Consider the following 25,478-nt stretch of genomic DNA (forward strand, 5'->3'; position numbering starts at 1 on the left):
GCGTCAGTACTACATCCCCTGTTTCTCCCAAGTGACATTGTTGACTCGCATAATTGTCAGCAGGAGGAGACTTCGCTCAACCCACTGTGTATACGACTCTGGATGAAGCCAGTGTAGCTGGCCTGCTCGCCTGTTCGCTACTGCTCTGCAGATACAGGATTGGTTGCACAGAGGTCCTCAACAGCAACCAAATCATACTGACGGTCGATGGAAGCTTACTAGCCGTGCACAGCATTTCATACTTACAGAGGTAAGTTAAGCCAACATTATCTATGTTTGGTCTAAGTTTTAGTGTTTGTGTGCGCGTGTGGAAAATAACTTGAGTGTAGCGGAAACTCGTGAGACCCGAGTTCGGTTCACAAGCAAAGATAAGTTGTCATCTTTCAGAAAGCAGCTGAGACTGATTCCAGCAGTGATGGCGAATGAATTGTGACAAACTGTTTGTTTCGCCGTCTAAAGAAGCGTTTTGTCGGGTACGGGGCTACAGGGCTCTGGCAAGGGTTTTGGCGACAGGCCAGGATTTGTCTTTTCTTCCACCCATAAATAATGTTCAGTGTGAGTCTTGTATTGACTGTTTTTTTTTCTCTTTTCAAACTCCCTGTGTTTTCATGGACTGGTCTGTTGTGAGGATGTTGCTTGTTTCATAGATTAAAGCTAAACAGAGGTTTAATGTTTTTGCCTGGAGAGCTGCAGAAAGAGGAGGACTGTTTTCACATATCTGGGTTTTATTTTCACTGAGCTTCGTAGGAAGTAGGGACCATTGACGGTGGCGGGTACACATCCACACACAACGAAATGCTCTCAGCTAGGCGTATCATCCACAACATTGAAGTGGCATAAAGTCAGAAAGGGAAGAGGAATTTGTATACAGAATGTTTGTGTGTGTGTGTGCAACCTGTTTGACAGAATGCCATTTGGCTGTAAGCAGTCACACTTAATGCACTTTCAGAGACACACGCTTACACCAAGGCTGGGCTACTATAAACTAAATGTTTACTGATATTAACATAAACTAAATGTTTATGGAGAACTGCTTACTTTTAATTGATTAGAGTTGACACATGCCATTATGACACTAACCTAAAGGTCAGCATAATAATGAAACAGCTTTACCTCTCTGTCCTCTCGCTGTCTTACACACCAGTTGAGCAGATATTGTAGCTGGATTGTTTTAGACCTGGTTTAACTGTTAAAGCTAAATTGTAGCTAGCTTTTGTTTGTTTTTTGTTTTTTTACTTTTTTAATATTGTGCAAGTGTGCGTGTCGAACATGTTTTGAATAGTTCTACTTTTGCAGAATGGGGGCCATGTAGGAGATGCAATCATGCAACATGCCAGTCAAGGGATGGGCTACAGGCTTAAATAAGATTCACTATATATTTTTATCTAAGAATATTTATGGATATCCTGTATGACACAATATGGCAAAACCCCATATAATAATAGTACTTGATGTTGAACTAGTTTTGTTAATTTAATACAGTTTTTTATGCACTGAAAGTAAGAAACAGGGTTTATACAAATTCTTGAAAGTTTAGCCAAATATTAACTATCACAATACGGTCATTTTTGGTGGCTCATACCAAACACTGAGCAGAACTGACATAGGGGGGTGTTCCACTTAGCTCAGCATCTGCCATCCCAAACTATCATGCAAGGTTTATTTTCGCAATAGCAAGTAGGCTAAAGCGTACAGTTTGGAACATTTTAGTTAAGTTACCCTGATAGTGCTCTAAAAGTTCTTAAATTTGACTCTTAAAAAACTAAAGAACCTTATAGTTATAAATGAATCATTGTACAATTTAAAAGACATTTTTATTGTGCAGTTTTACATTCTTGGTGTGGGGAACTACACTAAGCGTGACTTTGTTCAGAGTGGTTAAAAGACAACTTCAATTCAGTTTCCCAAAGTAGCCCACTAGAGATGTGACAAATATAATGGCAATATATCGTCGCCCTAACTTGTACAATACAATAATCGAAAGGCTGGCACCAAATATTGATATTTTAATTGACAAATAAATCGCGCTTTGAACAGATTTTCCTGCAATTTTGACTCTGCATCACTACTTTATGACTCCTTGCAATGGTGCTGAAGATGTGAATGAGGGTAACGTGAACGGAAATTAATTGGCCAAAGAAGAAGGTAATCAGATATCGTGATGTATCATTACATGATTGTCCTGCAAGTGTATCAATTAGTGTAGAATCACTGTATCATGGTGTTATTGTTATCGCGGGCCACATATCGTATCATATCGTATCGTGAGTTACCCTGCGATTCCCACCCCTAAGGACCACTACTTAAGCCCCTTTCCCACTGGTCAAAAAACCCGCTAACAATTGGCATTCAGACTCAGGTCTACTGACTCTGCAGTAGACCCGGGTAATTATTGCCTTGGTTCGATCGGTATTGGTGGGAACACAAAAGCCAGGTCGACATGCTAATCTCCACCCCCTTTCCGGCACGATGCTATGCTCTATCGGTAACTTCTGCGACTCCTTGTCATCTCAGCTACAAATTCCTCCCGTCTCCATACTACACGTCTAAGTGTGGATGTTACTATATGAATATGGAGTTGGGGTCTTCTTAATATAATTCAGTAAGTATTTACTGCTCATCCCTGTCAGAGATTTTTAGTTTTATATCTCTTTATTGATCTACTTCACACCTGTGATCTTTCGCTAACTTCTCCCTAATAAATGAGTCATCTATTTTCAGCTCCAAGTCCACCAATTCCCTCCAACATCTCATTTAGGTAAAGCAGACCTTCTTTAAACACTACCCAAGAGCCGTTTGCCCTGCTAACATTGGGATAATCCTGAGCCAGAGGAAGTGGAGTAGGTGTAATCGTGTATTTAAACAAGTACATTCTGAGCAGCCATGTAAATCAGAGAAGTTTGATATTTACGAACAAGGGTGTGGACATTTGTATGGGCGGTTCCAGTACAGTTGGTATGTTTCTGCGTCAGTGTCACACATGCTAATTCGGTTCTTCTTACAAACATTTATCCATTTAGACTGAACAAAGATTCAATTGAATAAGATTCAGTTTTTATTGCTTCTAGTGACTTCTACCTGCATAGAGTTAAAATCACTTCCCAAAATCTCTCTCTCGCCCTCTCTCTCAGACACACACACTCAAGCGCTAACACAGCTATGTCGTGCTTTTCAGCAGCAGTTTAGGGTTCAGTGTCTTGCTCAAGGTCACTTTGACATGCAGAATAGAGGAACCAGGGGGAGATAATGCTATCCGGGCCTACTAGTATTCAACTAAAGTCATGTATATTCTACCAAAAAGAAGAGTTATTAATTAATATTAATAAATCATATAAGACACGTGTCAGTTTTAAAACAGAGGACAGGGCAAATGATCACTGATGTAAAGTAAAAGTTGTGGTCTGCATACATGTTCCTTAAGGAGGGGGTATTATGCTGTTTCACATTTTAAGACATATACTGTATATATTTTTACAATGTTGGATGTTCAGACTAAACGTTGATGAAGTTTCAAATCTGTAGGTAAAAGTATGTTGGAGTAATCCCCAGGCTTCTCAGCTCAGTCTACAGGCTGCTGAGAGCGCCAGGTTACACACATTTCTTTTTTTTATACACGCTGCACTTTGTGACGTCACAAAGCTGCACAAAGTGACATCACAAAGTGCAGCCTCAGCAGGCTTCAGAGAGCTGTCCAATCAAAAGAAAGTGAGCTTGTAGGGGTGGGGTTTCTTAAAGGGACAGAGCTGACTGAGTTGTTTTTTAACTGTAAATTATGCTAAGCTACTCCACAGGTATCACAGAGTGAAATATGAAGCTTGAAATCAGCATAATACCCCCTTTAATGTTTCTGGCTGTCACCCAGCAGCAGCTCTGTGAAGAGGTTGTGCAGTCATTCTTGGATCTCATCAGTTTATGTTAGGGTTTCATAAACTACGTGTTGAGGTTTTGGTCATTACACAGCCAAGAGGAGCCTTGTTTACGTGCTCATGTTGCATCTGGTTGTGTCTCATTCATGTGCCTTGTCACAGAACTCGTTTTAGGTCCTTGCAGCTCTGAGTTCTTGGCATTCCTCAGCGTTCGTTAGAAGTGCTGTGCGTCCCTGCTCTTCCATTTATTCAAATTTCTTGTGCTTCCACACTTGAATCATCATCATTTCCTTCATTAAATTCAGAAAAAAAAAGCTGTTAAGTATGCGGCGAGGTCAGAAGAGGGCATGTGCATTTGTTTAGCGTGCGTGGGTCGTAGTAGAAGCATAATGCAATGCTGTGCTCTGTCTTTGTGCTCCTCTGTTTCCTGTGTGAAGCATGTGATCCTGGCATATCTCAGTCCATCTGACACTGAAACTCATGACCACGTGCCTTATGTTTTCTGAATGCAACAGGTCAAAGTCTGTCACAAATGTTATAAGTGTGGTTAGAAAATCTTTAATTTAGGATGTATATTCATGAAGCCAAAATATAAAAGCAAAGACAAGGGGGTTTGTTGACTAATTTTTAAGGCTCATTCAGGCAGTTGAGTTAAACTTTTTCTAAGTTAGTCTTCTGGACAGTTGAAGCTTTTGAATGACATTTTGTGGCTTCTCTGCGAGGCCTACACTTTATGAGTCATATGTGACTGAGTAGCCTGAAGGCGAGCTGCACTAATGTTCATGTGACTGTGACATACAGGATGGGGGGAATATCAATACTCTTCTTCTTCTTCTTTGTTCTGTCCTCATTCTGCTGTCATAGTTGTTTACAGGGTCATGAATCTAATAACTGTTTGACCTGTAGATCTGTGTTAAAGATGTGGACTACCACATTCCAGATCATGTGGTGAGACAAGGAAATAACTGGAAGCACTGGAGTCTGACATATTTTCTGTTGAAACACTCTCTAGGGCTGGAGCTAATGTTAAGGGGGAAAGAGGAAATATTGAAAATAATGAGACACAACCTGGCTGCTGTCGTTGGCTGGAGCTTAAGGAAAATGAACAGACCTGAGACACATTGACATGAGTCTAAGGAAAGTACAGGCCGTGAGTAACGTTCCAAACACACAATTCAATACAACAGCCCGGAAGGACAATTTTTGTGAAGCTTTTTTGTTGAATTTTTCAGAGCCATTAATCATGCATTTAGTTCATACAGCAGTCCCTTCAGGATTTTGTGGCCATTTTCTGTCATTATTGAAAAAGTTGCAATGCAAGTCTCTCTGCTTTTTTCTCTGCATAACATATTACAGACAAACACTCCAATGACACCATCTATTGGCTGAGTCACCTGTCTTCTGACATCACTTCCTGTCTATTGCTGTGTCAAGATGCCAAATAAAATATGCAACAAATGAATGACACTTAAGTCAATAGCCATGAAATGCTCATTTGGCACTGCATGTACGCATTACAATGCTGTCGATGTGCGCAAAGGAAAGTCTACATGTAAATGGGCGGCTAACAGTTTAAGCACAGAAACATGGATATGTGATGACAAGTAGATGCTGAATGTTGGATTTATTATTATGGGAGGCCGGATTAGGAGGCTCATGAAAGAGAGATCATCACATCGGAGCCTCATTAGAGCGGACTAGCCGTCTGCATCACAGCAAAAAACAAAGTACTTCTCTAGCATGCAGCATTCCAATGATATGAAAGAAACGGGGGAAGATGCCCTCAGATGTTTTTACAACTAGGTGGGACAAAATCTCGATACGGCAATATATCGTCGTCCTGACTGATACGTTGGTGCCAAATATTGATATTTTAATTTACAAATATATGGGGCTCTAAACAGATTTCCCTGCCATTTTGACTCACGGCATCACTACTTCATGACTCCTCACGGTGGTGCTTATGACATGTGTGGTGGAATTTTCCTTATCCCTGAGTAGAATGATGGTAACGTGGACAGAAAGAAGTTGACAAAGTCCTAATTTGTCTTTACAGTACATTCACTCTTGTTTTGTAAACTTAATTTATAGACTTACAAGTTGTTTCATCTCAGTTTGTGTCAAATTGCAGTGAATAAATACATTATTCTACTATTATTCAGTTAATCGTAGGCCACGTGTCGTATTGTATCGTGAGTTACGCTGCGATTCCCAGCCCTATTTACAACATTACAGACCTCGGGGATCAATATTTTGAATATCAAAGAAGTGAGTTTGGTGACATTAGTACGACTGGTCAAATTTGCGAAAAAGGTGCTGCAAAGGTCAAAAAAAGTTGCGAGAATTGGTTTGCACATTGAATGAGAACGCAACATCACAACTTCCTGGAGGGACTGATTTGGAAAGACGTTGTCATGATTGTTTTTTCTTTGCCACAAATTGATTCAGTGTTTGTAAGCAGTGTTTTAGAAAGCCACCTTGGTCTCTTTTTACCTCTGAAACTTTCCTTTTCGTGCCCTGAAAATATTAATTGTGATGTCAGACTTGTGTTGAAGAAATGTTATGACATTCTAGGAAATTCACTTCTCTACTTTCTGTTGGGGTGAATTCCTCTCTTTCATATCTTATATTCTCTTATATCTGAAGCCAGTTAGCTTAGCCTTTTTTAAAGACTGGAAAAAAGGGGAGAAAGGTAGCTCTGCTCTGGCGAAAGCTAACAAAATCTTGTCAAAGTCTTCTTCAGCTCACTGAAATAAAAAAAATATTACTTTACATTCTCTGCCAGACATTTTATTAGACACACTATTTCATGTAAGCACTCCTTATTAGTTGGTGTTCAGCTAAAACAACTCACAAATGTTCCTCAGCTGATGGCCGGACCGATTGATTTACTGTAGTTTCAGCCTGAATATCTGATTCAGCAGTCACAAAACACTGCACCATGATGTAATGTGGTAAGTGGATCTCAGATAGCATGATGGAACATTACTAAAAAAAGAACTGCGAACAGTAAACAGTAGTGGCATACACTGACAACACTAATAGAGTAACTGCTTCACATCTTTCCATCCACACTCTCCAAAGTTTCACTTAAATGCTTAAAGGCATCTTGTTGTTTTGTAACTTTAGGTGTTTCTGTCACTTTGTCCAACCAACACATTTAAACAAGGTAAAAAAATATCAATTTAGACTTTTAGGGATCTTCTTCACAATAAGGATGTTATTAAGGAACCAATCCAGATTTCTGAGGGTTTTTTTTTATCTTTTTGGAGGATGTTGAAGGTTGTCTGGTTTGTTTCATTCTCAGTAATTTTGACAGTATTTCAATAGCTGCAATGCAGCTGTGGCTTTACATGTCACATTAATTTCCTGTTTCTGATTTGTTTTGCGTAAAGACAGGTGCTAATTTCAGAGTACTTTTACTTATTGCGGTAGCCAATTGAAATGCCTCTTTGTTGGCCTATTTCTGTTTAATGGAAGTACCAGCTCAGACATGTTTTCCCTTTCACTTGAGTCTGGAGCCGAGTAAAAGAAAACAGCTGAGCTCAAGGGGAGAAAGCCAAGGTGCCTCTTTGAGACGCAGCTCTGCTGCTGTAGTTGGCTGGAAAGAGGAGACAAGAGGGACAGTATTGAAGTGCAGCCGATGGTGTGTTGGCAGACCGCCGCTGTGTGTGTTGAGAGGCAGGAAGTGTGACACGGAGAGCACAGGAAGTGGCTGCTGTGTGGAGCTATGCTAACTCTTTTGTCCAGCCGCTTCAATGGCTGGGAATAATTTACTTTCAGTTGAGAGAAACAGCTTTTTGTTTTGTTACAATAAACAAACATTAGGGTGACTTTACTTTTGAAAGCTTTGGATTCATACAAGTGACGTCTTAGCCGCAGCAAATCGCGGCCCAAATCAAAATGTTTTTAGCATTTTTATCCTTCAATTTTCGTTGAATTTCAAGGACACAGTGATGACAGAGAATTATAATATTCATCCGTCAGAATTTGCTCACATCTTCCAAGTCATCGTTCACTTCTCCATTGTGGTCGTCAGTGTGCGCATGTTTTTCTCACACAGTCATATTACACCTGAACTGGTCAATGTTTCTCATGCTCAGATGACCAATCACTCCTCTGCTCTGATGTCTCATCTGTTTGACACCGTGTGCTCTTCTTTCTGTCCTCTTCTCAGGATATACAGAGGAAGCATTGTGTGTGATCCGTCATCAGTTAGCATCTCAGACGTCACTGACTTTATATATATATGTATATAAATATATATATGAAGATGCTGATTGATCTGTGATAGACAAATATCGGCCCAATAATATCAGTCAACCGATATCTGTCAGGCTCTAATCAACATTTCCAAAGAACTTCTTACTGGTCTGGTTTTGATTTAATAGAAATTCAATTTTAAAGGCAATGACCATGAGTCTGTTTGTTCATGCACATTTTTGTGCAAATAGCATATTTACTTGGTAAGAGTTTTATTCTTCATTTAACATGAAAACACGCATTGGCATTGCAGTTTTGTCCTACATGACAATACTGTTGTATTACAGTGTTTCGCAACCACATATGGTGTTTATGCCTTTGTCTCTAGTTAGACCAAAATGTGTCAGCAGTATGTCAAAATGAAAAGTGATGTACATATTAACAATGGAAGATAGTGTTTAAAACCCTCTCTAAAAGCATTCTAGTTGTATATTTTGTTGGACTTGTACGTTCTCCACACATACCTGAAATCTGGTAAAACCCTGTTGTGGAATACATTTTCATCTCAAGCCCCAGGGGGAACCTCAAACCTCCTCCTCCCCCTCCCCCAGGTGCGGAACTGAAAAAGAGGAAGCGGCGTGTGCCGTATATTGGGCCTGTGTGTGTTGAAGTGGGACTTCTCTGAATGTGCGTTGTGAGTTTAGAGGAAGAGGAATCAAGAAGTTCTACTTGGTGCTTTTTTTTAAAAGATTTTTTAGATGCTGCTAATCTTCCGCTTTTCTCTGTTTTCAGCTGTATGTGGCTGCTGTTCTCGTTTTGCAGTTTTATGAGGAATGAACTAAGGTGCTTCTTCTACTGCCTTCTGAACATACTGCTGATTCTTCTATGGACACAGACTGAGTAAGTAGACTTGTCAGTATTGTTCTCGATAAGTCTTCGTCTTCTAGAACGATAAGTTGACAAAACATTTCCTCAACGGACAGAATACTGATCTGCAACTATCTATTGATTGTTTGAAATCAGTATTTTTAACACCTAACCCTCATGACAAATGTTAGATTTCTAATATAAGTGGAAGACTTACTTTAACACAGCCCAGACACAAAGCCCTATCTCTAAAGTAAGACTCTAATTTATTAGGGGAATTACGGTAATATGGCTGTGCTTCTTAAAGCAGCAGTTATAAACGCCTGTCAACGCTTCTGTCAAGCTAAATAAAGAAGAGTAGTTATGGTAACGTGATTAGGGCTGCAACTAACAACTATCTTTATAACTGATTAATCTGTTGCTTATTTTCTACGATCAATCGATTATTAATTAAGAGAAAAGGCTCTATTTTATTATTAGCATTATATTAAAAAATATATATATATTATATCTTGTTTTTTTGTACAATGCAATGTTAATATTAGAGATAGACCGATATGGTTTTTCCAGGGCCGATACCGATTATTAGTAGTCAAGGAGGCCGATAACCGATATTTGAAGCCGATATTCATTTGCAGTAAAAGTGAAAATATTGGCGTCAAAATTTTGAATAATACAAACTCCAACACTGAACTTTGTTTAAATGCCTTTAAACATATGCATCAGAGCCAAAATAACCCAGTTTTAAATTGATCTCTTATCGGCCGTCGGATTAAAAAAAAAAAAAGAAGTGCCGATATGCGTCAAAATGCCAAATATCGGCCCGGCCAATAATCGGTCTATCCCCAGTTAATATATCAATTATGTAACTGTAATTAATATCTTGTTGATTTACTTAATCATTTCACATGAAAAAGGAAAGTACAGACAAGGCCACTACAATAAAAAAGGACATAGGGGATGCAGCCATGAACTAAGTATAATAGGGAGATGTAATTAACCAATATATATTTAACCATATATTGTTCAAGTTTCTGTTGTAAATAAATAAAAGATTAACTTTAGCCCGACTCTGACGATTGGCATGAAATAGTCAAAACCTCCATATTGTTATGTTATACGTTATGTGTCTCTCCGAACAAATTTCAGCTAATTAGCGATAGCTTTGTGTCTGTCTGACAGACTAACACTCGATTACAAGTTAATTTAAACACAGTGTGACGGAAATAAATAAATTCCTTCAGCTTTCTCTCCATTTTGTGGTGGTTTAATGAAGCTGGGCATTAGCTTCATCAAGAGTTAGCGTTAAATTAGCTTTACCTGTGGCGTTAGCTTATTAACAGCTTTACTACCATGTTATACTGTCCTATGCTGCTTTATCTGCGGCCCGACATCCCATCACAAAACGGAGAGGAGAGAAAATAGACGGAGTTCATTATGTTTGTTTTTAAATGAACGGTAGAACCGTAATCGTGCGTTTGTCAGTGTAAATGGACACTAATCTACCGGACACGGACACATCATCAGCACAGCAAAACAAACAGACACTCCTCATTGAAAAATAATTCATGTTTATCCCAAAGGAGACCGGAGATGTTCTAACTTCCTTTAATTCATCACGTGAGCTACACAAGCCGCGCCACTGGCTGGCGGCCCCCAGTGATGTTTTCACAGCGCATGCCGTGCATGATAACAAAGACCCAACTAATCGATGATGAAATTTGTTGCCAACTATTTTAATCATCGATGTAATCGGTTTGTTGTTGCAGCCCTAAACATGATATTTTATCAGCCATTATCAAACCCCCGGGTCCACTGAAAGGTCAGAGGTCAATATCAGCTGACTGAACCGTATCAGTGTGGAGAAAGTTGTATATCTATATATAAGTTGAGCTTCTAACTTTCTCATGTGTTTATATTGTGCGTGTATTACTGGCACATTAAAGTTATATCATTATACAGTATGTCTGTATGGGCTCACGTCGTCCAAAAAGGTTCCTATTTCTAAACAAACGGATCTGTCAGATGATTTTCCCCGCACTGCACGCTCTGACTTCATCGTTTACAATACTGGACAAACAAGTTGGTATTTATTTGAGAGTGAAAATCTTTGACGCCTGATTAGCATCTAATGAAATTTAAGTGATTTGATCTGCCAGAGTTGAAGGCTTGATGATGGTTAGAAGCATCTGTATAAAAAATGTACGCAGGAACCTCATCCAGTCTGCCTCATTTTTGTCAGAGTCCTTATTATAACATTCTCAAGTCCCATCTGGTTACACTGTACACATTTCAAGAGAGGAAGCATAAGAAATCCCTAGAATAAATATACATGTGCCTCTCTACAGCAGATGTTCATCCGTGACCATTACTGTCCTCAAATATGTTACCGTTAATTTCTTTATTTAAAGAATGTGTAAGAGATAAAATTAACCTGCTGAGTCGAAGCCTAAAACAGCAGCAACAGAACCACATCTTTTGCCAGATACAGCTGCTGTGTGTGTGTGTGTGTGTGTGTGTGTGTGTGTGTGTGTGTGTGTGTGTGTGTGTGTGTGTGTGTGTGTGTGTGTGTGTGTGTGTGTGTGTGTGTGTGTGTGTGTGTGTGGGAGCAAGTGCATGTGAACGCACCACAGGATGTTAGCTTAGCCACTCAGCACTGTTCCTGCACAGCCGACACATTTATGACCACTCTGGGCTTCATTCAAAATGTCTAGAATTACCTTTTTTCCCCCCGAGCTCATGACCAACATCAACTCAGGTTTGAACATTTCATGAGTATAATTTATTTCTTTATGATCTCCACTAGAGACCTGCATGTAAGTCTATTGTATTTGAATTTGGTTAATCATTATTACACCTAACATTAACTACAGAGCTGTGTGAGAATGCCCACCCATCATCACCCCTTTGAAAACCACAACATTTTTTTTTTTACTATCATACTCTTTTTGTTGTTATTCCTAAAGGGATTACTTAAATGAAGCTACCTACTAACGTAGCGTGGGTTAGCTTCAACTGTTGATTTTGATCTGATTTCGAATTTTTTTTATTCTCATCATTTAGGTTTGATATTCGAAATTCTTAAAGTTGTAATCTCAAAGAACTCAGTTTTGTTCTCTTTGGCGGCGCGTTAAATGTGGGAGCTCACTTCCTAGATATCCATGCAAAGGCTTTCATCAGTGGGCCATAGGCTCAATCACTATTGTGTTACTTCATTCGGCAATAGATAGTGACTTAAAGCTGCGATAGGTAAGATGGAGAAGAGAGCGGACTTTGCTTCAAAATTTGAAAGATTACAACCTCCAGGTCCCTCTCCGTCTCTCTCCGCTGCGCTCAGTGCTGCCTTCAAAGCCCTCCCTGCAGAGGAGGCAGCACTGAGCGCGCAGGCTAGTAACCACAGCAACTGAAGGAGCCAGATGTACAATATGGTGGACACACCGGTAAAAACGTGAAATGCAGACAACCGCAGCTGTTGTATTACACCGCCAACACTGTCGAAGCAGATACACATCAAACCAGCGGCAAAACCACCAGCACTTAGTTTGCTAACAGAGACTGTGGAAAAGACAGAGCCAACTGAGTAGTAACACACTGATGTTGTGAACATTTAACCGTGAACCACAGGCACACAGAACTTTCTCAGGAGAAAGTCTGAAACGGTAACACTGCCTGGACACTTCACAGAGATATTTTCAGCCACTCCGCCATGAAACAATGCTGAACAGCAGCCACACTGAGAACAAGCTAACGTTAGCACAGCGTCACAGCAACCGCAGACATCTCAGCAATGTGAAACCAATACAGAAGAAATGAAGCTGGGGTAATTACCTCTAGAGCTGAACTGTCTAACGTTTTAATCCTTTCAGGTCCCGTAGCTCTCTCCACCTCGGAAATGCCGCTCCAATGTTTACTCTCGCTTCTTTTCTGTCTCGGTCCAACTCTTTCTTTTTAGCTTGCTTTTCCTCATTTGTCTCCTTCAGTTTAATGGTCTTGGCAATGGAGGGATGGGCAGTTTTTTCATTCCCGGTGGTTTTTTAGCCTTTGTGGACACAAACCGGCTGATGCTGCGCACACTGAAGAAATTGGGCTTGACCGGTGAGCATGCGCGGAGTAGTGGTGCTGCGCAGCGTTTGATTGACAGCAGCCTGAGAGACTGCTCGGCTCTGATTGGTTGTGTGTTTCGGGAGCGTTGGATTCTTACAAATGCCACACAGATTATCTCTCTCATGTACTTCTGCTTGTTTAAAGTGACAGTTTGAGCAAATATGACAGAAAGTTTGAATAATGTTACCTACTACAGCTTTAACAGACATTTATTTACATGAAAATCTTTGAGATTATACTTTTAAGTATATCTTCACTATAATTTGCACATGAATGCAAAAGCAGCTTGTTAAAGGGAGTGAAAAGGGCCCACCAGTCAGTGCACACTGCAGCAGTTTAAACCAGTGTGACATGTGGTTTTGGTCATCAAGTCCTCCTACAGAAAGACAATAATGAGCTGGAGACACACCGACAGTGTGGATGCTGTTGTCACTTATAAGCTACCACAAATGTGATGTTTGACCTTTAAACCGTCTGTGACATAAATGAGCCATGCTGTTCAAACACTTCTGATTATTTCCTGACTTCTGTGTTTAGATTATACATGTATGTATGTGTATATGCGTTTATGTGCAGTTCCTCTAATGAAGTTGAGGAGCACAGGAGGTTCATTGGCAGGATGAAGAAGCCTTTTTATGGCCATTTGTAAACTGAAACATATGTGAGCCTTATTCTGTGTGTGTGTGTGTGTGTGTGTGTGTGTGTGTGTGTGTGTGCGCCTTTACAGTGTTTCTTCAAAGGATCCCCACCCTGGAATCCCTCATATCTTCTTCCCTGTTACCCTCCATCTCTTCTCCTCTCTCTGTCTGTCAAAGGAGCCATTGTAAATGCTAAGCTAATATTAGCCTGTGTGTGTGTGAGTGTGAGATAGAGAGTGCGGGGAGAGAGAGTTGTTTCGTGCATTTTGAATTTCAACACACAGGCCTGTTTCCTATGGCGGAAGTGTATGTCTTTCTGCCTTCACTCAGAGCTGTGTCGGTATCATCCCCCCACTCAGTTCCAGTTGTTACATTTTGGTGTATTTTTAGTTGATTTGAGCAAATTGTGTTTGTGAGGGCGACTGTTGCTGAAGTGATAACTGCCAGCCATGCAGAACCAAGGAGGGGGTTTTCCGTTATAGCCCCCCTCGCCTGCAGCACATAAGAAACTCCTTGACTCCCGTCTTCCTGCCTGATTTTATCTGCCGCTCTTACATCTGCAGTTCTCTCTGCCATTTCATCACTGCTGCAGGAAATGAGTCAAAGTGTTAGCCTTAGATCGAAAACTGTGAAATCAACAAGGTTCATATTTGAACAAATGTCACCACAAACTGAAGTGAGAATGAACAGTGTCCCTCTCAGCCATCTGAGGACCAGATTATTCTTTCTGTTGAGGGTGGTCTGCTTAATTTTTTTTATAAAATCAGCATATTTTCAGCACAAAGTGATATAAATACATTTCACTGTCACAGGGAGTTCAGTCATGGTGCAGGCCAAATAGAAACATCTGCATCTGTTAGCAGAGTGGAAACATGCACATGTGGCTTTAAGTCTGAAAATCTACCGGCGCAGCTTCAACAGCCAGCTCTTGTGGAGACGTTTGCTGGTGTGAGTGACGTTTTCCTGTTCAGCTGTAGCTTCTTCTTTAGCCAAGACCTTACCCTAAGCCTGGTTGTTTCATTTGCCTTAACTGAAATATAACATTGATTTATTGTGTCATAGTAATTACTATTATTTAAAGCAACACTATGCAATATCTTTCATTTGAAGCTGAAAACTAAATTGGATGGTGACTTGTAAAGGAATAATGACGCATCTCTGCGCCCTGAATGCCTTTTCTCACACTATGTAACTTGAACTGAGCAGATACAGTCTTGCGGGGAAAGTGCGGCATGTTTAGTGATACAGCTCTCTGGTAGAAAGTCTTTGGACTTTGAGAGAGAAAAGGAAAAGAGAGAGTGGCCAAGCAACATGCCTGACAAGAGTATTTCTCTGACTTGTGTTTAAGTTGTTGGCGAGAGAGGGAATCACACAGGAGCCCCACCCCCTTGACTAAAAAAAGCCAAATACTTCCTATTTCAGTCTATTTCATATCCTCATACATTATAGCTTTGGGCTGTTGGTCACAATAAGTTAACAAACATGACGCTCTGTTTTCCCGTGAAGAGCATTTACCGTAAAATCCAGAATATAAGACGATTTCAGTTTTGGGGGGCTGTTTCCCAAAGGGCAATAAAGATTTTCTATTGCTATTAATAAAAACGTGTATCCAAGTTATTTAAACACTATTTCCATTTATTTTAATTTGAAACACATCCAAAACACACAAATTACACCAACCGGTGCGGTAGTTCAGCTCAGCCTACGGTAGCGATGATGACAGCGCATGTTCCTGACAAAGCTTTAGCTAGATTCTAGTGCAATGACTGTGTATATAGATGGACGACTCGTCTCCATCTGCTCTCATTGTACGAAATTGTAGCCAAAATAGCCCCTGTGTGAGAGGCGCTGCCATCTTACGTAGCCTCTTCTGCTAACCAAAACACACACTTAACTTAACGGAACAGCAAAGATCCGCACGTCGGCGTGTTTAACAGCAGAACAGCTTCTTGTGTTGGTCTGAAGCAGACGTTCACAGATATGGAAACCTCAGTGACTGTAGTGATTGTTTTAGTTACGTCTCCTCTTACCGTTCCTCCTCTATTCTGCTAATTGGGAACAGATCGGCTGTAGGAGTCGTATTCGTCAACAGAGCTGTCAATCATCCTTTTTACAGCATCAAATAACTAATTAAAAGTAAACTTGTCCTAAAAATAAACACTTGGATGTAAATCCTCGTTAAGAACTAACTATAATGACAGAAACCATGTTTGAGAAAAATGTATTTGACGTGTATTTTGATTTTATAGTTTGACTCATGTCCCATCCGTTAACATGGAGGAGGCGGGCTTTATGGGCTATACTGTAGACAGTCAGCAGGGGGCGATAGAGAGGTTTTGGCTTCACTTTTAGGGAGCTGTCATGCCGTCCATCTTTTAATACAATCTATGGTCTAGCACTATCGTCTGGGTAAAAGACCGTAACACAATAACATATCTCTCTGCATTTGATATTGGTATATTGGTCGCACCAGTATATAGGACGCAGCCCATTTTTTAGATGAAAAAAATGTATTAAAAGTGCGTCTTATACACCGATTTTTACGGTACCTTGATTCTGACTATAAACACAAGATGGGATAACTCAAAAGAAAAAAGTAAACTGCAGCACTGCAGAAACTGAACCTACTTCAAATTAACAAGCAGTCTCTCAAATATGTCAGGATTTTCTGAATGCTAACCCTTATTATGGCACTTGAGGAAAAGCAAGGGGTCACCTGAGTCCAAAGAATCCATCTGCTCTGGGAAATGATTATTTGGTTAAATATTTCTACTGTAAAATCAAGTGTGTGGTATAAGATGATAAACATGGCAGCAGTTTGCAGAAGCTGAGAAAAGACGTTTGATGGGAGATGCAAGGATAAATGTCACAAACGGAAGAGGGAAAAAAAGACAAAGGTGATGAACAAAAGTGTGGGAGTGATGCATGGTTGAGAAAAAAAACTGTTAAAGGGAGGAGGAGAGTATGAAAATGATTGGTAGCTGATATGTTGAGGTATCATCCTGGCAGCCGGATGGCTGCGGTGCTAGAGCCGCATGGTGACTTCCTGTTTGTCAGCAGCATACAGGAAGTAAGAGGCCCTTAGAGGACGCTCATGAGAGTGAGAGGCCGAGCTGAGTGAGTATTTCTGTGAGGGGAAACAAGCTTATTTCAGTGTGTGTGTGTGTGTAGAATTGAGAGTATCAGTTATATTCTGTTATATCAAACTTGTTCCTCCTCTTTCATATCACCTGGCTAATTTCTGTTCCATCATTGCAATTAATTCTTGTCATGAAGAAGAAATGGGTACAACCAATGCTATAGCATGATATCTTGATATTATGTATGCATCTTTCACAGTTAAAGTAGTCACAATTTCCCATTTTTATACACATCAGTGATGATGTGGAGAAGTGCCGACATATCTGATTCCTTGTGTGTGTGACATTCAGTTCACTTAGGGAAGTGCTGCATCCTGTACTGTACCTTTTCACATGTGAATGACGCGATCAGGCACACAGTTTAATGCAGGTTGGGTTTTGTAATCAATGGTTCTTGCATTAGTCCTTAGTGTTTGTTGCAGAACTTATGTTGCACTTAGAAAGAGCTCCAGTGTAAGATCACATGCTGCTCCCTGTACGTCAAAGCTTTCATGCATGTTGCTATTTTGGCGAGAGCCAGTGGTGATGTGTCTGCAGTTGCTTTGCATCATCTGTGTTCAGTTACTCTTGAAGCCTGTCTGAATTGTTCTCCTCTTGGCTTGGAAGTGGTCGGTTGATGGGATGTGCCGTTAAAGCTACACTCGGTTTAGAAAGGGAATTTGGAGCTTCAGCACCAACAAGTAATTTACCATACCAACATACTGCAGACTTATAACAGGGGGCACTGCAAGGACTATAATAAAAGGGTCAGTTGCAGGTTGCATGAACGCAAAACAAACAGCTCTTATCTTTCATAAATTGTGCAATTATTTGTAAGGGGGTGTCTGTGTTTGTAAAAATATACACTGTTTATGCAGCATGTTTTTAAAGTCATGTTTGAGGAAGTTAACACTCAAGTTCCTGTTGATGACATGTTTGTCGTAAGTCTGTCATTTCCTTGAAGCTCACTATCAGCTGATTGGAGTTATTGCCTGTTATTCCAACATATTTTGAACCATTTCTTCTTTTTAGAGAGTGTATTAGTGTGTTAGGCATACCATCTCTGACAATCCCTTCAGTTTAATTATAGGTAGACATCCCTGAATCAGGCTAATGACCCCCTAAAATTACCACATTATCCTGTTTGTGGATGTTCGTACTGTGTATATAAATTATGTGAATTAAATATAGCTGAGATCGAATTTTGTGTATCTACTTAAACATTTCTTCTTATTTCCCTTGTATTAAGTGCCTGTGTTATCTGTCCTCCAGGGTGCGGTGCCCAGTCCAGATAGCGTAAAGTGGAGAGAGGAAGATGCCAGCCCCGCCTCCCCCACCACCCCCAGGACCTCCCCCTCCTCCCACCTTCGCTCTTGTAAGTCATTCTATCCGTCCATCTGCCTGTCTGTCTCTCCACCCAGTGTGATCCGCTGCCGTGTCCTCATGACCCTACTCAGCAGAGACGTCATGTGGATGAATGATGTCATAAGATAATGTTTTGTCTGTGTAACCCTGAGTTTTCTCCACTCACTGCCTGATGTCTTTCATTTACAGTGTTTTTTTCTAAACACTCTTGATCTCTAATATGGTTTGAATTGATTTAACACACAAAGATGAGACGCCTCTGTATGTGTGTTTGTGTTTCAGGCCAACAAAGACAAGCCAAGTCTAAACCGCTCAGAGCAGCAGGGAAGGAACGCCTTGTTGGGCGACATTTGTAAAGGCTCCAGATTAAAGAAAACGGTCACCAATGACCGCAGTGGACCCTCACTGGACAGTAAGTCAAGAGCTCTGTGCGTTCATTATGCTCATTATCTTTAGTGTGCGCAGAGAGGAAAGTTTGATTTTAGCCATGTTGGTCTCTGTTACGTAGACACATAACTATGTTTAACACAAAAATACAATACAAATACAAAAGGAAACTAGTTGAGAAAAGGCAGTGTTGGACTACATTATTTATGGGCCTCCATTGGCCTGAATACCAGCATCACATCTTCATACAAATCTACAGAGAAGTAGTGTATTACATGTAGAAAATATTTTGTGTAAATTAACAATTAATCAAATTATTTTTTCATTATTTTTCTTAGAACCCAAAGGAGGAGGTGGAGGAGGCATGGGAGGAGGAGGAGGAGGTGGTGGTGGCGGAGGAGGAGGAGGAGGAGGAGGAGGAGGTGGCGGAGGAGGTTTTGGTGGTGGGTCTCCTGCTGGTTTAGGAGGCCTGTTTGCGGGAGGGATGCCAAAACTGAGGTCTGCAACCAACAGAGAATCCAATGGTAAATACCATAAAATAATGACTCTGTAATTGTCCGTAGGTGTGAATGTGAGTGTGAACGGTTGTCTGTGATTGACAGGCAACCTGTCCACATTGTACCCTTTTTGATTTTACCCGATATCAGCAGGGATTGGCTCCAGCCCCCTGCCACCTTAAAGGAGAAGCAGGTGTAGCTAATGACGAGATGGATGGATAATAATTATAAAGAAAAACACAGAAAGCACTGATTCTAACTGCACCTCTCTCCTCCAGACTCAGCACCCAGCCGAGGACCCGTGCTCCCCCCAGGAGGCCGCTCTTGTGGCCCCAGTCCCTTCGGTGGAGGAGGAGGCCCGCCTAAACTCCCAGGCGCTCCTGCTGGCGTCCGTAGCAATGCCCCAGATCTTCCTAAGGGCCGACCTAGTTTTTTATCCAGACAAGACACTCCGGGAGGCCCCCCTCCTCCTGTACCCAACACACCTCGACCAACCCAAAGCTTCCAGTCTCGTGGGGGGCCATCTCCCCCCTCACTCCCTGGAGGACCCCGGCCCAGCCCAGCTTCTGGGCCTTCCCCTCCTAGCGTTCCACCAGGGAGGCACGGACCCCTCCCTCCTCCACCTGGAAGCTCCTCAGCTGGTCCAAGAGCAGGATTCTCTGCACCTCCTCCTCCACCCCCAAACAGCAGCCGACCCTCTTTGCCGCCCGCTCCTGGAGGGAGGCCTCCTCTTCCTGATGACCGACCTCCACCTCCACCAGCACCTGCGGGAGGTCATCGTCCATCTATGCCCCGAGACTTTCCCCCTCCTCCTCCTTCTGTCAACTCCAAACCTTCTCCCCCTGTCTCTTCCTCCCCCTCCTCTCGCTCTTCAGTTGGTGGGGGTGTGCCCCCTCTTCCGCCAGGCCGACCGGGCCCTCCTCCTCTCCCACCCTCACCGGCAGGAGGTGACGACCACAGCAACCCTCGTCTGCCCCAAAGGAACAGCTCACTCAATAGGTAAGGATGTGTGTGTGACTACTCCGCATTTCCTATCAGGCGTCAGACACTGAATGTTCTTGATGGGTTTAGTGATGGAGACAGAGTTTGCATTGATTCAAATCTAATAGCTGCTCTGTTCTCCTGCAGATCACAAATTATGCAAACCTCTTCTTGTAGCTTCCTTCTTAAAAGCACAGTCTCTTTTTAAAGACTTGTTAGGGACTGAATAAAATTAAGTTATTTTTTATTTTGTTAAATGTTTTTGTTAAAGGTACTTGATGTATTTCTCACCTTCAGTTTAATTCTGTGAATTCAGGCTCCTTATTCTTTGTAGTTGTAGTGAAATATCAGGATCGAAGGTGATTTGCTCTTAATCTGCTTAACTGATTGTCTCTGTTTATCATATTACCACAAAAATGTTTGATGTTTGTGTAATGTTTAGATGATTAAACGTCTGTTTCTCTTTGCCAGCCATGCTCCAGCTCCGCAACATGCGCGGGGAGGACCCCTCCCTCCTCCACCAAACGAGAGACCACCATCTTTTGGAAGGAACCAATCCTCAACACGCACAGGTGCACAGCTTTGAGTGACGTATTGAATGTTAAACTATTCATCATCATGTGCAGCAATAATTTATCCAGGGGCTGCATCCTTCGAAGGACGCGACCTACTGCGGATGCGTCATTCGTAGCCTGCATAGACCGTTAGAGCCGAACTAAAATGAGACGGTCTGGTCTACGGAGGATTTCCTGGCAATTAGCCTTCAAATCTGGCCTTTGAAGGCTGCAGCCCCTGGATTGGGACACAGCTACAGTGTCTTCCTCCTTCAGGAGATATATTCAGTATCATAAACAGAATCTATTTTCTTTCCTTCAGCTAACATGTCCATTTCTATTTCTTCCTCCAAAGGGCCTCCTCCTCCCGCTCCTCCCTCAGGCCGCATCGTGGGCGGGGGCAGTGTGAGATCATCGCCAGCCCCTTCTCCTATTGGTCGGCCAGGCCCGGAGCCCCCTCGTGGTGGACCCGGCGGTAGACCGCCTCTCCCTCCGGACAGGCCGGGGATGGGAGGGCCCCCCCTTCCTCCACCACCCATGGGTAACGGCTTCCAAAACTCCCACCACAACCAGATACAGGGTGAGTAAGTCTGTGAGGCTGCTAGTTGTTTTATTTTGAGTATTGATAAACAGATTTTTGAGGAAAACAGGGACTGGAGTAAAATTAGATGCAGTATAGTTAAGGAAATAAAAACCCTATCATCTAGCAAAAAAGGCCTGATATTAAAATAAATGTTCGCCAGTGCCCAACAGCAGGCAGGTAATTCAAATTGTATATTCTGTAGAGGATGTAGAGCTGCTCTCCTTGTCTCTGCAGGAGAAAACTGTTCACGTCGTTGTTTTTACCACATGAGTTCTAATGTGTTCAGCTAGGCAGAGAAACCCGCTGACCTCTCCTCTGTGTTGTTTTTATTCCACTCAACCAAAGTTTGATTTGGAAAACCGTGGTAACAAGAAGTGACAGGAGGTCCTAAATGTCCTGCTCCACAAAAATGTGACAGGTTTTTTTTATGTATTTGTTGATGTCGCTGATGTACTGTTTGATGATATGTTTCATGATTTAAAGATATAATCTCGAAGATGTCTGTTAAGTCACTCTCTATTGCTCAATGATGTTACACAATGGCGATTGAGCCTATGGCCCACTGATGAAAGACTTTGCATTTGCAGTATTACAGGCGTCTGTGGCGACATTCGCGGAAAAAATCACAAGCTGCGCCCAGTTAGTGACGCGTTTTCCATCACCCAGCAGTGGTTGGTCTGCCAGAGAGGGTAGGCGGAGCTAATTGGCTGCTTTTCCGGTCTCTGCAAGTGTTGCGAGTAAACAGTAATCTACTATGGCTGAACAAACAAAGAAAAGATCGATGACTACAGAGACAACTTCAAAAATAAGTGAAAATCCAAAGAAAAAGAAACAAATTTGACGCTCAGATGAAGGCAAACAGTCTAAAAAGGAAAGCGACCGTCAGCGAGGAAAATGACGTCACACACGCGACACTGTCTGGATATCTAGTGTGCTCCCGCAATTACCGTTTATCGCCATAAGGTGCCGCTAAAGAGAACGAAACTGAGATCTTCGAGATTACCACTTTAAATTATAGTTTTTTTCTTTTACATTCAATGTACTTTTCATAAAAGATGGTTTGATAAATTATCAGACTAATATGAAACTTTATTGTCAGTAAATTGATGTGTAAACAACAATACAACGAAATCGGCCGGCACTCCCTAAGTTAAACTGAACTGAAGGTAGTGCCATGTTCAGGTTTTTAACAGCTTGAGGGAAAAAGCTGCTTTTATGTATTGTGGTACGTAACTGTATTGTCCTGTATCACCTGCCAGAGGGGAGTACTTGGAAGAGCTGGTAGCCAGGGAAAGTTTGGTCTATGACAATGTTTAAGACTCTGCTCCGACAGCGGGCCTGATAGATTTCCTCAAATTCTGGCAAAAAAAGAAATGCCTAAAAACTATTTTGCATTTGTAGTCAGCGATAAAAGAACAATTGTAAGTCAATCAAAACCTTAAAATTTGGTAAAAAAAACAAGAAAAACAAGTCAGTTAAACACCATCTAAAAACAAACGAGAAACAAACCCATGTAAATGTACAAAGTGCTGGTAGCATGGGAGTGCTGTCAGTCTGATGGGCACCCACTGACCACCATTTCTCTCCATCAACAGATGAGTGGGAGTGTCGCTTCAATTTCCATCCCGTGTCTGACTTTCCTCCACCTGAGCCCTACATGCCCTTCCAGAAAACCTACCCCAGCAAGATTTCCAAGAGTGATGGCAAAGGTCAGTCAAACACACGCACGCACACACACACACACACACACACACACACACACACACACACACACACACTGCTTTAGTTTCAATAAAACCATCACTGAATCTCCTCAACCAGTAAAATAACCATGATTTTGTTTTATTTTTAATAATATCATAATAACTGAAGTTACACAATTAGATTATTCATGATTATGATATGCACCTTCGAGTCAGGTACAGTTTGAAGTCCTGTGCGCAAATATGTAGTTTGATATATATAAATCAAAAAACATACGGTGCCTTTACTTTGCCAGAAATTACTTAGCACCTCTGCTATAATTTATTTAATCAAATTTAGAGACCTTTTTTCCCCAACTCCCTTAAAGCAACATTTCTATAGCTACCCCAAACTCTTTTGTAATATGCTTTGAGGTGAACAGATACATCTGAGGTACATGCATGGACTGTGTCACAGTGCCACCTGGTGGTGGAAATCTCCTCTGGAAAGCTAAATAAAATACTAACCTCTCCTTGTCTGTGCTTCTTTCTAGGTTCTGGTAAAAAGGAGAGGGGAGCTCCTCCTCTTCCTCCAATACCGAGGTGAAGAAAAGGTGGCAGCAAACCAGAGCCCTTGAACTTCTTTCTGTCTTTCCCAAACTGTCTCCCTCTCCTTCTCTCTGTTGCGCTCATTGTGCTCTTACCTGCGCCGTGTAAAATGGACCACAAGTATGGTTGACCAAGTAAAAGGAAAAACTCACAATAAGGTGCCACTGTAGCAGCGTTCAAATACCAAAGCATGTTTATTCTCCGGTACACTTTGTACAGATAAAAAGAAAAAAAAAAGTACCTCTCCAGGTGTTTAAAAAATGTGTTATTTTCAGGTTTACATCAATGCTGGCGCCGTGAGATGGATCACTTACAAAAACAGTATTTTTTTGTCAACCCTGTTTCACTTTAACTTTATTAAATCAACTAACTTGTTCATGCTTTAAGCCTCCTGCTTGCCATTAATTGCTAGTCAGATATCTTACCTACCGGCTGAACTTTCAGAAGAGAATGCAAACTGTCCTTACAAATAAACCAGCATTATGTAAAGCTCAGCCAACATTTTTTGGCAATATCAGGTCGACGTTGGAGTCCCAGGGTAGCGCAGGGCTTAAAATGTCAGCTCTCCAAGCGTGTTGACATCTGTTTCTCTCATTTTGTACACAGTGTTTTCCTTGTTCTATTCAGGATTGTAATTTCAGGCTGCTTAAAAGAGGGAATAAGCCTTACGTGCCTTAGGTTGTGTATGAATGTTTGTTTAGCTCGATTTGTCTCTGCTGATGTAAATTTAAAAACAATACAGCGACGCATTTGCCTCATCTTGAATACGTGCTGTAGTAGAGTTTGTTAATTACAGCATGAAAATAAGACCAACCCAACTAAAAATGGCCACAAGCTGCTGCCTCTGCTGCTTCATCAGGTTAAATGCAGTTGCTGAATATGCCAAAGCCACATGTGCCTTCACAGTATGGATTTTTACATCTGTGCGTTTCTGTTGCAACCACTGAACGGTACTCTTCATTTGAATGTTAAATGCATTTAATGTTTCTGATTGAGATGTTTTAAAGGACATTGTGTGGTGTTACGGCAGCATTGGTTTACAATAGAACAGATTCTTATTTTTCTGTTTTGTTAAAAGCTGCCTTGACTCGCTATGAAGGACCTGTGTATGTATCTGTTTGATTTAATCAAGCGATACTGAAGGGCTGTATTATTTTAAGTTATGTGTCTGAACTGTGCAGTATTATGTTTGTTTGTTTTTTTGCTTTAGACAGCACTGCTTTGAATAGTCTTTTGTATATGTGATGTATAATCATGTGCTGGTCGAAGAAACGTTCTTAAAGACAATCATACCAAAGTAAATCTATTTACAATAATAAATAAAATGCTTTAAGATGCTTTTTGTGCTCTACATGGGCAGAAAATGTTTTTATTGGACTATAGATTTACCTTGATGTTCCCGCTCAAAGAATGATCACAGACAAAGACGGTGAATTGTGATGCAACCATCCAAAGGAAGTGATTTATTATGCATTTTCACATAAACAATGCGCATCATTTACATGTTTGTGCAATAAAGCTGGACAGTACGTTGATATTACAGTGTGTCATGATATTTATTAGACTGGCTGCTCTGGATATATCTATCAGTGTTAACAAAATAAGAAAAAAGGCACTTTCTAGATTTGAAGAAAAGTGGTTAAATGCCATGTTGTTAAACCAAAATTAAGAACATATGTCCAAATCAAGCATAAGTATGTTGCTGAACCTTGCATTATAAGAAACTCAAAGAGTTTCTTATCGTTTTTCTGAAAGTTCCTCACAGAAGCTTTAATGTGTCTGAGGTCTTTTGTTGCGCTGGCTCTTGAAGTCAACCATAGATTGTATAAAAAGATATACAGTGTATAAGATACAGTATATACAGTAATTGAAGTCAACGCATTTAAAAACATCTAGGAGGACAACAGTCTGTGGATATATGTGAAAAAGGAGACGTTAAGAATCACAGTATTTTTTTTATTGTCCATATTATGATGAGTTAAGAGGACCTTTGATAAATGTATGTTCAAAATCTGATGAAAAT

General features: G+C 41.1%; 1 protein-coding gene across 4 annotated transcripts; it reads left to right on the forward strand.

The window, feature by feature from the left end:
* The first annotated feature begins 112 nt into the window (after nt 1-112).
* Nucleotides 113-24,995, forward strand: wipf1b (WAS/WASL interacting protein family, member 1b). Of its 4 annotated transcripts, XM_069659267.1 has the most exons (11): nt 113-250; nt 4,879-5,016; nt 8,862-8,969; nt 18,070-18,172; nt 18,445-18,574; nt 18,888-19,073; nt 19,325-20,045; nt 20,499-20,599; nt 20,937-21,161; nt 22,760-22,873; nt 23,401-24,995. In XM_069659267.1, exons 4-11 carry the CDS (start codon nt 18,113-18,115, stop codon nt 23,451-23,453), a joined length of 1,590 nt encoding a protein of 529 aa, XP_069515368.1. In that variant the 5' UTR covers nt 113-250; nt 4,879-5,016; nt 8,862-8,969; nt 18,070-18,112; the 3' UTR covers nt 23,454-24,995. The 4 variants fall into 4 exon arrangements, with proteins under 4 accessions (XP_069515368.1, XP_069515366.1, XP_069515369.1 ...); XM_069659265.1 differs by lacking the exon at nt 4,879-5,016; XM_069659268.1 differs by lacking the exons at nt 4,879-5,016; nt 8,862-8,969.
* The last annotated feature ends 483 nt before the right edge of the window (nt 24,996-25,478 follow it).

The sequence above is a fragment of the Semicossyphus pulcher genome, unplaced genomic scaffold (genome assembly GCF_022749685.1).
Source record: "Semicossyphus pulcher isolate SPU_LCO1_2020_fin unplaced genomic scaffold, fSemPul1.0.p SCAF_12, whole genome shotgun sequence".
In the NCBI taxonomy this organism is placed as follows: Eukaryota; Metazoa; Chordata; class Actinopteri; order Labriformes; family Labridae; genus Semicossyphus; species Semicossyphus pulcher.